General features: G+C 47.6%; 1 protein-coding gene across 1 annotated transcript in view; it reads left to right on the forward strand.

Annotated features, from left to right (window-relative positions):
- The window catches only part of FARP1 (FERM, ARH/RhoGEF and pleckstrin domain protein 1), a 308,381-nt gene that overhangs the window by 241,758 nt on the left and 53,077 nt on the right, over positions 1–13,546 (forward strand). The window contains exons 7-13 of the mRNA XM_027557856.1: positions 838–952; positions 1,807–1,954; positions 4,854–4,949; positions 7,208–7,371; positions 8,200–8,268; positions 10,816–10,891; positions 11,973–12,225. Coding sequence (XP_027413657.1) covers positions 838–952; positions 1,807–1,954; positions 4,854–4,949; positions 7,208–7,371; positions 8,200–8,268; positions 10,816–10,891; positions 11,973–12,225 — 921 coding nt within the window. The remainder of the gene's footprint in view (positions 1–837; positions 953–1,806; positions 1,955–4,853; positions 4,950–7,207; positions 7,372–8,199; positions 8,269–10,815; positions 10,892–11,972; positions 12,226–13,546) is intronic.

The following is a 13,546-nucleotide window of genomic DNA, read 5'->3' on the forward strand; positions in this document are numbered from 1 at the left end:
TCTTTCTTGTCGATGAAAATTTTGTAAGGATTTGCAGTCTGTTGGGTCATTTCTGATAATAAGACTACACAAAATTTAAGAGCCATATGTTTTTACCAAATTAGATTAGGTACCTTCTGTTGTCACTGGTTAGTTGTATCCGAGTCTTTTGCGACCCCGTGGACTGTAGCCTGCCAGGCTACTCCATCCATGGGATTTCCCAGGCAAGAATACTGGAGTGCGTTGCCCTTTCCTTCTCCAGGGGATCTTCCTGACCCAGGGATAAAACCCGTATCTCTTATGTCTCCTGCATTGGCAGGTGGATTCTTTACCACTGAGCCACGTGGGAAGCCCACTATGTGCTTTTACTCCTATTTACAATCATCTTTTCTCTACATGATAAAGCATTTAGGCTTTGCATTAATTGTTATATGTTCATTTCCAAAGTCGATTTTGTCAAGTCCTGAAATTCTGGGGCTAAATTATTTAGAAATCAGAATGTTTTGATCCACTTGTTTAGAATTTACTGCCTAAAGTAGAAGCAACCCCTAGTTGGGTGGGGAGGAAAGAAAACCAGGAACATGGATGGCCAAAGAGGAATGATTCTGAAGTTTTCTTTCCAACGGGTAGAGATGAGAGAAAGTGGAAACTGTCATCTTACAGTGGCAGAGCTGTTAAATCCGTCCTCCCGTCCACAGCTTCTCACATCTCGCCTTAGGATACTCACCAGCTGGGATCGCCTTATGTTCTTGGCTACTTTTTCCAGTTTACTAGCTGGGGAACAGCCCACTGGGAATGTAACAAACTGTGGAGTATTAATCGTATGTGGCTGGTTTTTCTTTCTCCCTTTCTTTGTAGCTGAGATTGGGGATTTTGATGAGGCGTCAGACAGAGAGCATTTAGCAAAAAATAAGTACATACCTCAGCAAGATGCGCTAGAAGACAAAATCGTGGAATTTCACCATAACCACATGTAAGTCTCCTTTGTTGCTTCCTCTGAGCTGTTTCTCTCTGTCCTCCGACATTCATTAAGTACCTGTACATACGCACAGAGTAAGTATCGGGAAGGAATATACAAAGAGGGAGGGAGGGAGGAGAGCCCAGAGGCTTAGTCAGTGTGGTTACTTGTCCTGGACTCTCAGAGATGCTGCTTACCCACTCAAGACCACACCCCTGGACTCCTTCCTTGCTCTTTTGTAAGACAAGAATAACACTGGCATTTTAGGACCCTGTGATTTTGAGTAAGAGAAAGAGTGTAAGACCAAGTACAGGAAATCAGGAAGGGGACCTCATGAACTCGGGACAGCATAAAAAAGAGTGTGGAAATGGGGAACCTTTGTTCCACCTCCATTTTGGTTTCTTTCTTTTGATCCATAAAATATCTTCAACTATTCTCTGTGCCTCCTGTTTTTGTTATTGCGTTTCAAGGAAAGCACTTGAGTCCTGGTTGATAGTTGCTTTTGATAGAGTGTTGCCTTGAACTTTGCAAATTTAGGGCTATTGTTAAGTGACTAGAAACTTGTTTTAGCATGATGGTGTTTTGCTTTCATATGACCTTAAAGGAAACTCTTTGAGATTCCAGAAAAACTGGCCGAGTATGAGATAGACTTTGGGGGTTTTGTGTTAACACAAGCAATACAGCTTTTGTTGCACTGGCTTGACTTTGAGTTATAATGAACTGGAGGCCGGGTGTCGTCTGATCAGGTAGCCCCATTGTTAGTGATGAAACACCTTTTTATTTGCCAGGACAAGGTGCTTAATCTTGAGTTCATAGACACAGGGAGTTCAAATCTCCTGGCCTTTCTCTTGATTTTTTTGTACTGTCAGTGGACAAACACCAGCAGAATCGGATTTCCAGCTCCTAGAGATTGCCCGCAAACTGGAGATGTACGGCGTCCGATTGCACCCGGCCAAGGACCGGGAAGGCACGAAGATCAACCTGGCCGTGGCCAACACGGGGATTCTAGTGTTTCAGGTAAGAGCATTTAGAACCAGCTCGGTTCCCTTGGTGATGGAGAGATAAGAGTTGACCCTTCAACTCTGAATCCATGTTGGGTGGTCCAGGCTAAGATCTCCAGTAATTATTTTTAGGTGACGAAGGGAACAGGCAAACCTCACTAGAAGGTTTCCTGTTTCTTTCCGTGCCCTCACACTCGCAGACTGGGTTTCCTTTGCCCTTGCTCTGCTTGGGGAATCCATGCTTGCAGATTTGTTTGTGTTTAGTGACTTTGTGGGCCTCCCAAGTGGTAAAGAACCCACTTGCCAGTGCAGGAGATGTAAGAGACGTGGGTTTGATCCCTGGGTTGGGAAGATCCCCTGGAGGAGGACATGGCAACCCAATCAATATTCTTTCCTGCAGAATCTCATGGAAAGGGGAGCCTGGCAGGCTATGGTGCATAGAGTTGCAAAGAAGCGGACACGACCAAAGTGACTTAGCACATTGACCTTGTAGGATCGCAGATATCTGTATCTCTCTGTGGACCTAACGTAGAACATAGTTGAATGGAATCGAGATTTCAGATCCACAAAAGAAGCACCTTTTCCACACTTGCTCATGATATTCATCTCATTTGTTTAACCTAATTGGAGTTTGTTTGTTTTAATTGATTTGGATTTTACCTAAGTCAGCTTGATGATTTCACATTTACCTAACTTAGAGGATACAGCAGTTTTATGAATTCCTAGAAGCTGTGTCCATGTCCTGCTGTAATTTTGCAGCAAAACATACTGTTCTTGGACCCTTACCTGTGTTTTATGAAAGGACTTAATACTCTGCATTCTCAAATGTGTGCACCCTTGATCACAGCGCTGCTGTAATGTTATTGATGAATGCATCTCTGTTTCTTAATAATACCATTGAAGTGTTATTGACATGCAATTAAATGCAAACATTTAACATGTGCCATTCTTTAATATGGGTAAGTTCTTAACCTTGTATATCCTATGAAACCATCCATGAAATCAAGACAGGGAACATATGCACCACCTCAAAGCTTTTCCCCAAGACTTTTTTCTTTTCTTTAATTGAAGAACTTTTAATTTAATTTTCTTTTTTATAATCGATTTACCGTATTATATTGCTCTCAGGTGCACAACACAGTGATTGAGTATTTTATAAATTATACTCCATTTAAAGTTGTTAGAAAATATTGGCTGGATTCCCTGTGCTGGGCAATGCATCCCTCAGGGCTTCTCTTTTAAACAAGAGTGGATAATCTGTGCTTCGGTTTCAAAGGGATATAAAGAAAGCATCTGCCTGGCTCATGAAGTAGGGTCAGATTTCACCGTGTTTCGAATGTGTAAACTCATGCATGACCTAAAGTTTTTTTTGAACTCTGCTGGATTGTGTTCCATCTCCCCCTTTGTATTTTACCAAAATAACCAGGGATTCTGTCTCTCCTGTGTCAGATGTTTATCTGCATCTGTGTGTTAGTTGCTTAGTTGTGTCCACCTCTTTGCAACTGCATGGACTGTAGCCCGCCAGGCTCCTCTGTCCATGAGTTTCTCCAGGCAAGAATACTAGAGTGGGTAGCCATTCCCTTCTCCAGGAGATCTTCCTGACCCCAGGGGTCGAGCCTGGGTCTCCCACATTGGGCAGGGTGAGTTCTTTACCACTGAGCCAGTGGGGAAGCCGTCAGATGTTTACAGTGAACCCTAATCACTACAGATTCATGTCCCAAGAGAAGCTGAAGTAGGTTTCCTCTGAAACACTAGGAAGCAATATTTTAAGAGCAGTGTAGCGTTTGAGAAAGTGACTGTCCCTAACAGTTCTTGACCCACAGACATAATCTAGGAGTCCCTGATGAGGAAAAAAAAATGACAATAAAACAATGTAGTTGTCAGTCCTAGCATCCCATTTCAAAATTAAAACCCTTCAACATTTCTAAAGATCAGGGTGGTGGGGGGGAGACGGGGAAGATGTGCCTCACAATTGAATTAATTTGCTTTGATTGTGTTTGAGACACTTGAAATGTGGAGAACTGCTCAGTAATGTAATCATGTACAAGGACTGTGTCTTGGAATTAATCTTCCTGCCAGTGCCTAATTGCTTCATTCCAGCCAATTTAAACAAATGGTCCTGGTGTTCCAGTGGGCTGGAGGAATTCTAATTTCAGCTGAGAGGATGGGACAGATGGGAGCTGGAATATGGGGGCTCCCCTCTGTGGGTCCCCCACATCCCACCTGGTGATTGAAGATGAGGATACATGCATCCCTCCCAGAGACTGTTCTCCGGTATCAGAGACACCCCGAAGGTGGGGTCTCCCTCTGACCCATGCTGCGGGAAGCCGGCCGGGTCCAGGGGCCAGAGCAGTGTGGACAGAGTGTGATTGCTAACTGCTCTGTTGCTTCTGTGGCTCCTGGTTTAGGCAGACGCCTGGGAATCTCATTCTGCTGCAGGGACCGTATGATTTAGAACAAATTAAAATCTTGCCGTGCTGCAAGTTCCACATGGGTAGAATGAAGATAAACCCAGCTCACTGGGCTTTCATGTAAGGTTTCACAAGAAAAGGCCTGTAAAGGACTTGGGACCGTACCTGGCACTTGCTCAGTGATGGTCGCTAATAATTATGGTGGTTGTCATGGTTATTATTTTTATTTATCTTTCTCTTTTATCAGCTGCTTGGCCAGCCTCTTCTCTCCCTGGAGGCAGACTTAAGTGTGAAAGTCAGATCATAGAATTAGTGCAAAACAATGAATCTAGGAAGGGAGCGGGTATCACTCACAGCCACAGAGCCCTGGAATTCTGCAGCAGGAAGCATTCTTATGAACAGTCACATCAGCCCTCCTTTCTGATCCCTGGGAGTAAAGCAGACCAGCTCCCATGTTGCTTATCATGCAGTTCTCAGCTCACCAGCTGATGCCTCTCTTCTCAGGGTTTTACGAAGATCAACGCCTTCAACTGGGCAAAGGTGCGGAAGCTGAGCTTTAAGAGGAAGCGCTTTCTTATCAAGCTCCGCCCAGATGTGAACGTAAGTGCCTCTCAGGAACCTCCGTGGGGACAGGATTTGATGTTCCTCAAGTGAACTTGAGTCACCTCGGGGTGGAGTGGGTCTCACTAGGGCGCAGGTGGAACCCGAGGCCAGCAGCCCTCCAGGAGTCTGCTGGTCTGTGCGGTGTGTCCAAAGGCTGAGCCGCTCCACAGCTGCCATCAGTAGACAGGGCACAGATGTGTGCCTGGGAGGAGTCACTTCCCCGTGCACAGACGTGTGCACATCCGACGCCCCCCTCCCCAACCCCACTTTGTAGTCGCTGTGTCTCCAGCCTCGGCCACCTCCAGATCCCGTTCAGCATTCTTCCGTGTTCCAGGCCAGTCCCTGCCCATCCAGGGGCCACCCACCCCTGACAGTGCATTCTCAGGAACTGACCCAGCTCCTCCCACACAGGCTGCCCACAGACCCTCTAAAGATATTACTCACGTGGCACTGGGTCTAAAAAGGAAGAAAGCATCTTCTCCTTCCACTATAAATAGGGTGGAGGAGGTGATGACAGAGCACTGGTGTCCCCAGCCAGAACTGGAGTACTTTTTTCCCATGGGAGGAAAAAGATTATATGGCAGTCTAGGTTTACAGTCTCTTGGACAGCAAAGGTCCGTCTAGTCAAGGCTATGGTTTTTCCAGTGATCGTGTATGGATGTGAGAGTTGGACTATAAAGAAAGCTGAGTGCTGAAGAATTGATGCTTTTGAACTGTGGTGATGGAAAAGACTCTTGAGAGTCCCTTGGACTGCAAGGAGATCCGACCAGTCCATCCTAAAGGAGATCAGTCCTGGGTGTTCATTGGAGGGACTGATGTTGAAGCTGAAACTCCAGTAGGTTGGCCACCTGATGCGGAGAGCTGGCTCATCTGAAAAGACCCTGATGCTGGGAAAGATTGAGGGCAGGAGGAAAAGGGGACGACAGAGGATGAGATGGTTGGATGGTATCACCGACTCGATGGACATGGGTTTGGGTGGACTCCAGGAGTTGGTGATGGACAGGAAGGCCTGGCATGCTGCGGTTCATGGGGTTGCAAAGAGTCGGACATGACTGAGCGACTGAACTGAACTGAAGGTTTATAGTCCCTTGGACAACAAGGAAATTAAATCACTCAATCCTGAAAGAAATCAACACTGAATATTCATTGGAAGGACTGATGCTGAATCTCCAATACTTTGGCCACCTCGTGTGAAGAGCTGACTCATTGGAAAAGACCCTGATGCTGGGAAAGATTGAGGGCAGGAGGAGGAGGGGTCGACAGAGGATGAGGTATTTGGATGACATCATTGACTCAACGGACATGAGTTTGAGCAGACTCCGGGAGATGGTGAATGACAGGGAAGCCTAGCATGCCTCAGTCCATGGGGGTCACAAAGAGTTGGACGTGACTGAGAAACTGAACACCAACAAGGCTTATAGTAGTTTGGATACAGTATGGATGAAATGGGTTTTTATGACCTGACCTGGGAAGCAGGCACCCTTGGAAGTTATTTTGTATGAGAAAATGTGTTTTGAGTCCAAAAGACTGTGTACTACAGCCTGACTTGTCTGTAAGTTGAAACAGAACTGTGAGATTCCCCGAAAATAGCTGGGACTGCTGGGAATGTTCAGGACTGTGGTAACCTTTGTTTACATAAGCTGGTCACTTAAATTGGGAGCATTCAGCCTAGGAGTAGAAAATTACCATATCCCCTTTCTCAAATCAAAGGACATAAATTTTTCAGCCTTGACTGATACTTTTGTGCCCCAGAAAAAAAAATGTTCATTTCCTGTACGGTCCCTGGGGCCACCTGGAGGCTGGAATCTTACGCTATTTAATGGAGGAAAGGCTTAAGCACAATATTCAAAGTTGGCATGAACCACGAGAGAGAGAATGGAAAGAAAAACTGTTTCGATTCTTTTAAGGAGACATAAAAGGAATTTTGGTACTTGGGGTTTTTTTGAAGAAGGAAATGTAAGCCAAATGAACAGAATTTGTTTATGAATTCAGTCAAAGGGAATGTTGATTTCTACTGAGTGTCCCATTGTCTGTTCCTCTAAGGAATTAAGTGGGGAAGAAAATGGTTGAAAGACGACAATATGGCATCGTAAGGAACTCCTGTATTTTACTCAGAATGTGGATTTATGGTCATGTCATAATGGAATACATGGCTGAAACTTTATGGGACAAATTTGTTTTCTGCCCCCTTGCCTGTTTTTCAACTGAATATCTGTGGAAATGGGAAAACCCATGATGGTCTCTTCTCTTTTTAGAGCTCGTACCAGGATACCTTGGAATTTCTAATGGCCAGTCGGGATTTTTGCAAGTCCTTCTGGAAAATCTGTGTTGAACATCATGCCTTTTTTAGACTTTTTGAAGAGCCCAAGCCAAAGCCCAAGCCCGTTCTCTTTAGCCGAGGGTCATCGTTTCGGTTCAGGTAAGGATTATACTTCCCATCTCCACGTTTATCATGGATTCATTTCCCCAAGACTTTCAAGTTATCTTCCAAGACAACTTGGCAGATTGGGTGTTTGCTTGGTCATCCTAGAAGGCTCCTAGTTGTGTTCTATTTGAATCTTAGATGGCCACGAGGCTGTCTACCCGGCCATGGTCAGCTCCCAGTGGAGCTCTCTAGTGCACAAAGAATTCCCTTTCTAGGTAGAAGCGAAAGTGCCTTGTTAACATTGCTGTAGAGGAAATTCCCTGGCAGTCCAGAGGTTGAGACTTCGCCTTCTAATGCAGTGCGTGTGGATTCCTGATTCGGGGGCTAAGGTCCCACATGCCTCACTAGCCAAAATACTAAAATATAAAATGTAAGCAATATTGTAACAAATTCAATAAAGACTTTAAAAATGGTCCACGTGGGGAAAAAAAAAAAATTTGCTGTATCTTCACCAAAGACTGTGTAGACTCGTCGCTTCAGTTTCTCTCAGTCTTTCAATAAATCCTTGAGAGTCTGCTGCGTGTCAGATTCCATCCTAGGCATTGGCGTGTGTGGTGACTAGAACTGTCCCGCTTTCGTGAAGTATACAGGCTCTTGGGATGGTTGCTCCATAACCAAACACAGGATTATTGGGTGGTTGGACCTTTTTTCTGTTATATATTGATAAGGGAAATATCAAGACGGAGAAGGGACAGCAAAGGACAGGTTCTCCTGGGACTGCTTACGGGAGGAGGGGAGGCAAAGAGGGCGGAGGGCTGGGCTGAGTGTGACCTGAGAACGCCTTGCCGTCTTCTCCCTTCCCACCCGCGGTCTTCGTTGTAGTGGTCGGACTCAGAAGCAGGTTCTCGACTATGTTAAAGAAGGCGGACATAAGAAAGTGCAGTTTGAAAGGTAAGAGAAACGTCAGTGCTGCTTCTGTTTGAGGGAAATCATTCTCGGTGGGTGACGGGTGGGTGGGCCACAGGTCGGCCCTGCCTGTTCAGTGTTAAGAACAGCTGCAGACCCTCATTCCGAGGTGAGAGGAAGGGGGCAGGGGACAGGGATGGAGGAGGAACAGCAGCTTACAGAGGGGATACAGTGCTGTGAAAACCTACTCACCCTTGAGTCCTTAGATATTCGGGGATTTGAACTGACAGTATTTCTATGAAATCTTTTTTAATTGGAAAAGTTGCAACCCCTTTTCTTTAGTTTTATTTATTTATTTAATTAATTTTTATTGGAGTATCATTGTTTACAATGTTTCTGATGTGTACAGCAAAATGAATCAGTTATACATATATCTCCTCTTTTTGTATCCTACTCCCATAGAATCTACATTGCAGGTCATTACAGAGTACTGTACTGAGTAGAGTTCTATACACTTTTTAACTCGATGAAGTTTGATTGAAGAGAAACAATTTGTTGTTAGCAAATGCTGGTAGCTCTTGTCATATGCCAGACCTTGTCCCAAGTTCCCTAGATATATGAACTTAAGGAGTCTTTATGCCATCTCTGCCAGGTCAGTGCTATTTTCTTCCCTTTTTAAAGACTGGGACACATTAGCTCAGAGATGCTGAGTAACTCGCCCAGGTCACCCAGCTCCAGAGCCCATTGCCCTTCAGCATTGTTCTGCCTAGAGGGACTAAAAGAAAAGGGTTAAGGGATGACATGTTGGTTCACCAAGGACTGTTTAGTAACAGAGCTTCCCTGGTGGCTCAGACAGTAAAGAATCTGCCTGCGATGCAGGAGACCCAGGTTCAATTCCTGGATCTGAAAGATCTCCTGGAGAAAGGGAATGGCTACCTACTCTGGTGTTCCTACCTGGAGAATTACAAGTGTTTGTTTTAATGTTTTTCTTTTTTCACTTGAACACATTTAAAAAGTATAATAAAGCACAGAGAATACAGCAAGCATGCATGTTCCTACTACTTAGAATTAGCTAGTAACATTTTTAATATTTTGTTCCTGGGGTTTTATTTCTTCTTTTATTCGTAGCTATTGTGGTTAGGGATGCAGTGAAAAACCCCCTTTAAGCAACAGCCTTCGTTATGCCCCTCCTCCTCTCCCCAGAGGCAAAGTACCTGATTCACGTTACTTCTAATAGAAATATTGGAGCACCCAAGAGAACAGGCAGAATTTCCCTGGGGATGTCCTTTTTCATTTGAATAAGCAGTATTACGTTGTACATAATTGTGCATCTTACTTCTTAAACCCTACCCTGAGTTTGAGATCTAGGTTCATCATTTTATGGTATCCGGAAAGTATTATTTTTAATTTTTCTGATTCCCTGTTGACAAACATTCGGGTTGTTGGGTGTTTTGCTTTGCTGAAACAAACACACTGCCGTGACCATCCTTGTATATTGTCGTGATTCAGAACTGGGCTTGTTTCTACCTCCCCGTATCCAGAGACGTAAGGTTCAGAAGGTTATCTAGATGTAACAAACCCCATCATTTTTTCAGATGATTTAAATTAGTCTTTTGGGGATCATATGAGAAGGGGCCCTGCTCTCTCCGACTCAGAATGTGGGTGCTCCAGAGCTTTGGTGTGTTACTTTGGAGTATTTTAAAGAAAAGCTGGCTAGACATTGGAATTTAATCTCTCTACAGTTTCATGTGTGTGAATGGGCTTCCCAGGTGGCACTAGTGGTAAAGAACCCGCCTGCCAATGCAGGAGACATGAGAGACTTGGGTTCGATCCCTGCATTGGGAAGATCCCCTGGAGAAGGAAATGACAACCCACTCCAGTATTCTTGCCTGGAGAATCCCATGGACAGAGGAGCCTAGCATGCTACAGTCCATGGGGTCGCAGAGTCGGGCACAACTGAGTGGCTTAGCACATGTGTGTGAGTGCCTTAAAGGTTGCTAATGCGTGCTCCCTGGGAAGGTGGGGCCCAACTCACTAAGGGAAAGAAAAGATTAAAGGGGAGGTGTTGGTGGCACTGAAATCCAGCTTCTTCTACTGTGGAGTCTATAAATTCATTCCTGGGGCAGGGCCTTTTCTCCGAACCGAGAGCTGCGGAGTCAGCCGATTAGTGCCAGTGGCCTCTATTACAGAACTGATCTACAAAATCATTACCCAGAGCACGCAAATTGATTTCGTATAGTCACACCATCGCTTGCAATTCAGAGCTTTTGTGAGTGCAGCTACCTTCTCCCTCCCGGTGACATTTCCCACAACTAGAGAGTGAGCGTTCAGTAGCTGGTGCTCCCAACCAGCTGGACCAATCCAGCAGAAGCTAGGGACACCGAGAACTAGCTCAAGGTTGAAGCAACCCCTGGATCCTACGGGTGTTATAGAAGGGGTGGCGGCGTCTGTTTCCAGGGATCATTTATCCAGGCTACTTTAGGTGCCTTCCCTATTGAGTGAGTACCTAGTGCTGTTTGTTTTTTTTTAATCAATAGCAACAAAAAAAAACCACGTCATCTAATTTGGTCTGTCTTGTGTGATTTCTCCCAGGAAACACAGCAAGATCCATTCCATCAGAAGCCTTGCTACACAGCCGTCAGAGCCAAATTCAGAAGTGCCGAAACAAGTCAGTGATGGTGTCAGCCGCTCTCATAGCTGTTTGCCACCAGACGTCCTCTGCTGAGGACCGGGTCTGCTTTTGAGGTCTTCGTCCTTCACCCTTCAGGGGTGTTTTCTGGGGAGTCGAGCTCTGTGCTCTGACCCCGGCAAGCCTCAGGCTCTGCACTCCTCAGCTCGGAAGCCTGGGCTCCGAGACCCCGGCCTGTATCCCTGCCCCTCTCCCTCCCACGCCCTTGCTCCCGAGGATGTTTCTCTGTTGGCCTGAGCTCAGCATAGGGCTGGTGGGGCCCCCCAGAGCCAAGCCCACCCTCCTCCTCCAGCTGTGGCCGGGTGTCAGGAACCTAGTTCTCGAGGGATGGGTGTAGCTCCCCTTCGGTGCCAAGGTCAGAACCTCGCTCTGGCAGAGGACCAGGCGGCCAGTTCCCAGGGCTCGCGTTACACCGCAGCGCCCACAGTTGGCAGCCGAACCCATTATCACTCTTGCTCTGAGGGTGGCCAGAGCTCATTTGCCCCGAGCTGGTCTCTGGATGTGCTCTCAGGGTTTTCTCTACAGGAGAATAAGACCTTTGTTGGGGAAGCACACGAAGGCGATTTCATTGTGTGACTCCAAAGAGAGCCGTGACCAGCTCATTCCTGCCCTTGGGCATTGAAACAAAGATGGTTTCTGTCATTTGTCTGAAATCCGTGTCAACTGGCTTTGGGGGCCCCTGGGCGGGTGCCTTTTCCTCGTCCCCCTGCCCCCACACCACCTCGGGAAGCCCCCTGTGGGCGGGAAGGGCGCTCTTGTTCCAAAGAAAACTCGGGAGACCCCGGGTCCTAGAATGCTGCGGCCCTGCCTCGCTTGGGCTGCCGGGGACCCTGAAAGAACATTCTGGAACCTGGCGAGACACCCCTGGGAGGGCCCGCTTAGTGCCAGGGCGCTTTGTTCCAGGACCGGAGGGTAGGCTTTCCCAAGCATTCCTTGGCCACTTGGTGCGCAAGGCTCTGCTATTCGTTAGACGCCGCGTCTTGCCTGCTCTCTCTTTGCGCTGGGGTCTAACGGCTCCCTTTTCTATCTCCCCCCACCCCCACCCCGCTTCTTCCCCCAGGCTCAGCAGAGTGTCAGCCTGACCCTCGGAGAAGGCTCTGAACCCCCGGGCGGCCAGAGCTGCCCGCAGGGCGGGGACCTGACCGCGGCGTCGGCCGAGGACGCTGAGCGGCAGCGCGGCCCCGGCCCGTCCAGGAGCCCGGCCGGGAGCGCGAAGGGAGACGGGGCCAGCGGGGCGGCGGCGGAGGAAGACGAGGAGCTCGTTAAGGACAGGCCCCAGCAGAGTAGGCCGCGGCCCCCGCAGCCAAGCACAGGTCCAGCATCCGAGGCTGCCCGAGGCAGCAGCGCGTCCATTCCTTTCATTGACTGCAGTGACGTAGACAGTGAATCCGACCTGCTCAGGGAGCACGCGTCCCGGTCCCAAACAAATGACAACTATGAGGCTGACGTGACCAGTGGCGTTTATCTGCCATCCAGGGATGATGAGAGGCGAATAGAGGCTAGGCCCCGGGCTGCCCCTCACCCTGCCAAGTCCTCCCGGCCCCCTTCCAGAGAATTCCTTGACGATGACTCAGCAGACCTCAGCTTCGATCTGAGTGGGAGCCCCAGACTCCCACGACACAGCTCTCTGATAGACGAGATGTTCAGAGGTTCAGGCGGTCACAGTCCCCTGGCCACTCCCTTGTCTCCCAGCAGCAGGAGTTCAAGTCCAAGTCTGAGCTGGGACAGGACCGGGTCTCAAGGCTATGTTTCTGAAAACACACATGACCACAGAGAGAGAGGTGTGGGAGGAGCGAGTTTCCCAAGCCAGGAGCCCCATTATGAAAACGGTTCCCCCAGCTCACAAAGGCCATACTTAAAGAATCTGAGATATAACAAGTCAGAGACAGATCCACTCATTCTTAGCCAGGTAGCCTCAACCTCGGAGGCAATGGATATGCCTGATGGCCTTGGAAAGGGAGGCCTGGCTGGTTCAGGAGGTAGAATGCTAGCTAATGGTACACCTCTCATGGGTCCAGCCTCAAGGATGGCGCGGTCAGTGGGTACCACTGGCAAGGCACCTCTGCAAATGACCGAGGGCTCCACCAGCAGTGGAAGTGAATCCAGCGATTCAGATTCTGAAATGGTGAACCCTCTGAGCCAGCCCCTGGTGTTTGGCAACCCAGCCGTGCTGAGCTCCCCCTCCAGGGTGAGGACAAAGAAGTCCTTGGGTGGCCTGCCTCTGAACCAGGAGAGAGAGGAGGATGAATGAGGAGACAAGAGGACCAGTCCCCAAAGGTTGGAAACCTGGAGTCCAGGGTTTCCCTGGGGAGGATGAGTCCTAGCGGCTTGTTAATTTGTAATTGACATTTGTCACAGGGAGTTTTGGGCAGACGGGTTTGGATAGGCCATGCCTGACTTCTCAAATCTTTCAGACTAACAACTAAACGTATCATGACAAGTTTCTCTGATTATACCAAGAGCTTGTTTCTCTTTCTGGTTGAAGGTGAGGAAGAAATACTATTATGAATCTGATCCTGTGTTTAGTGTGTCTTATTTACATGGAAATTTTCTACGTATGTTCAATCATGTACACAGATCATTCTCCCATTTGGTTGAGTGTTGGGACTAAAGTGTCACTGAGGTCCCAGGAAG

This window comes from Bos indicus x Bos taurus, chromosome 12 (genome assembly GCF_003369695.1).
Source record: "Bos indicus x Bos taurus breed Angus x Brahman F1 hybrid chromosome 12, Bos_hybrid_MaternalHap_v2.0, whole genome shotgun sequence".
NCBI lineage: Eukaryota > Metazoa > Chordata > Mammalia > Artiodactyla > Bovidae > Bos > Bos indicus x Bos taurus.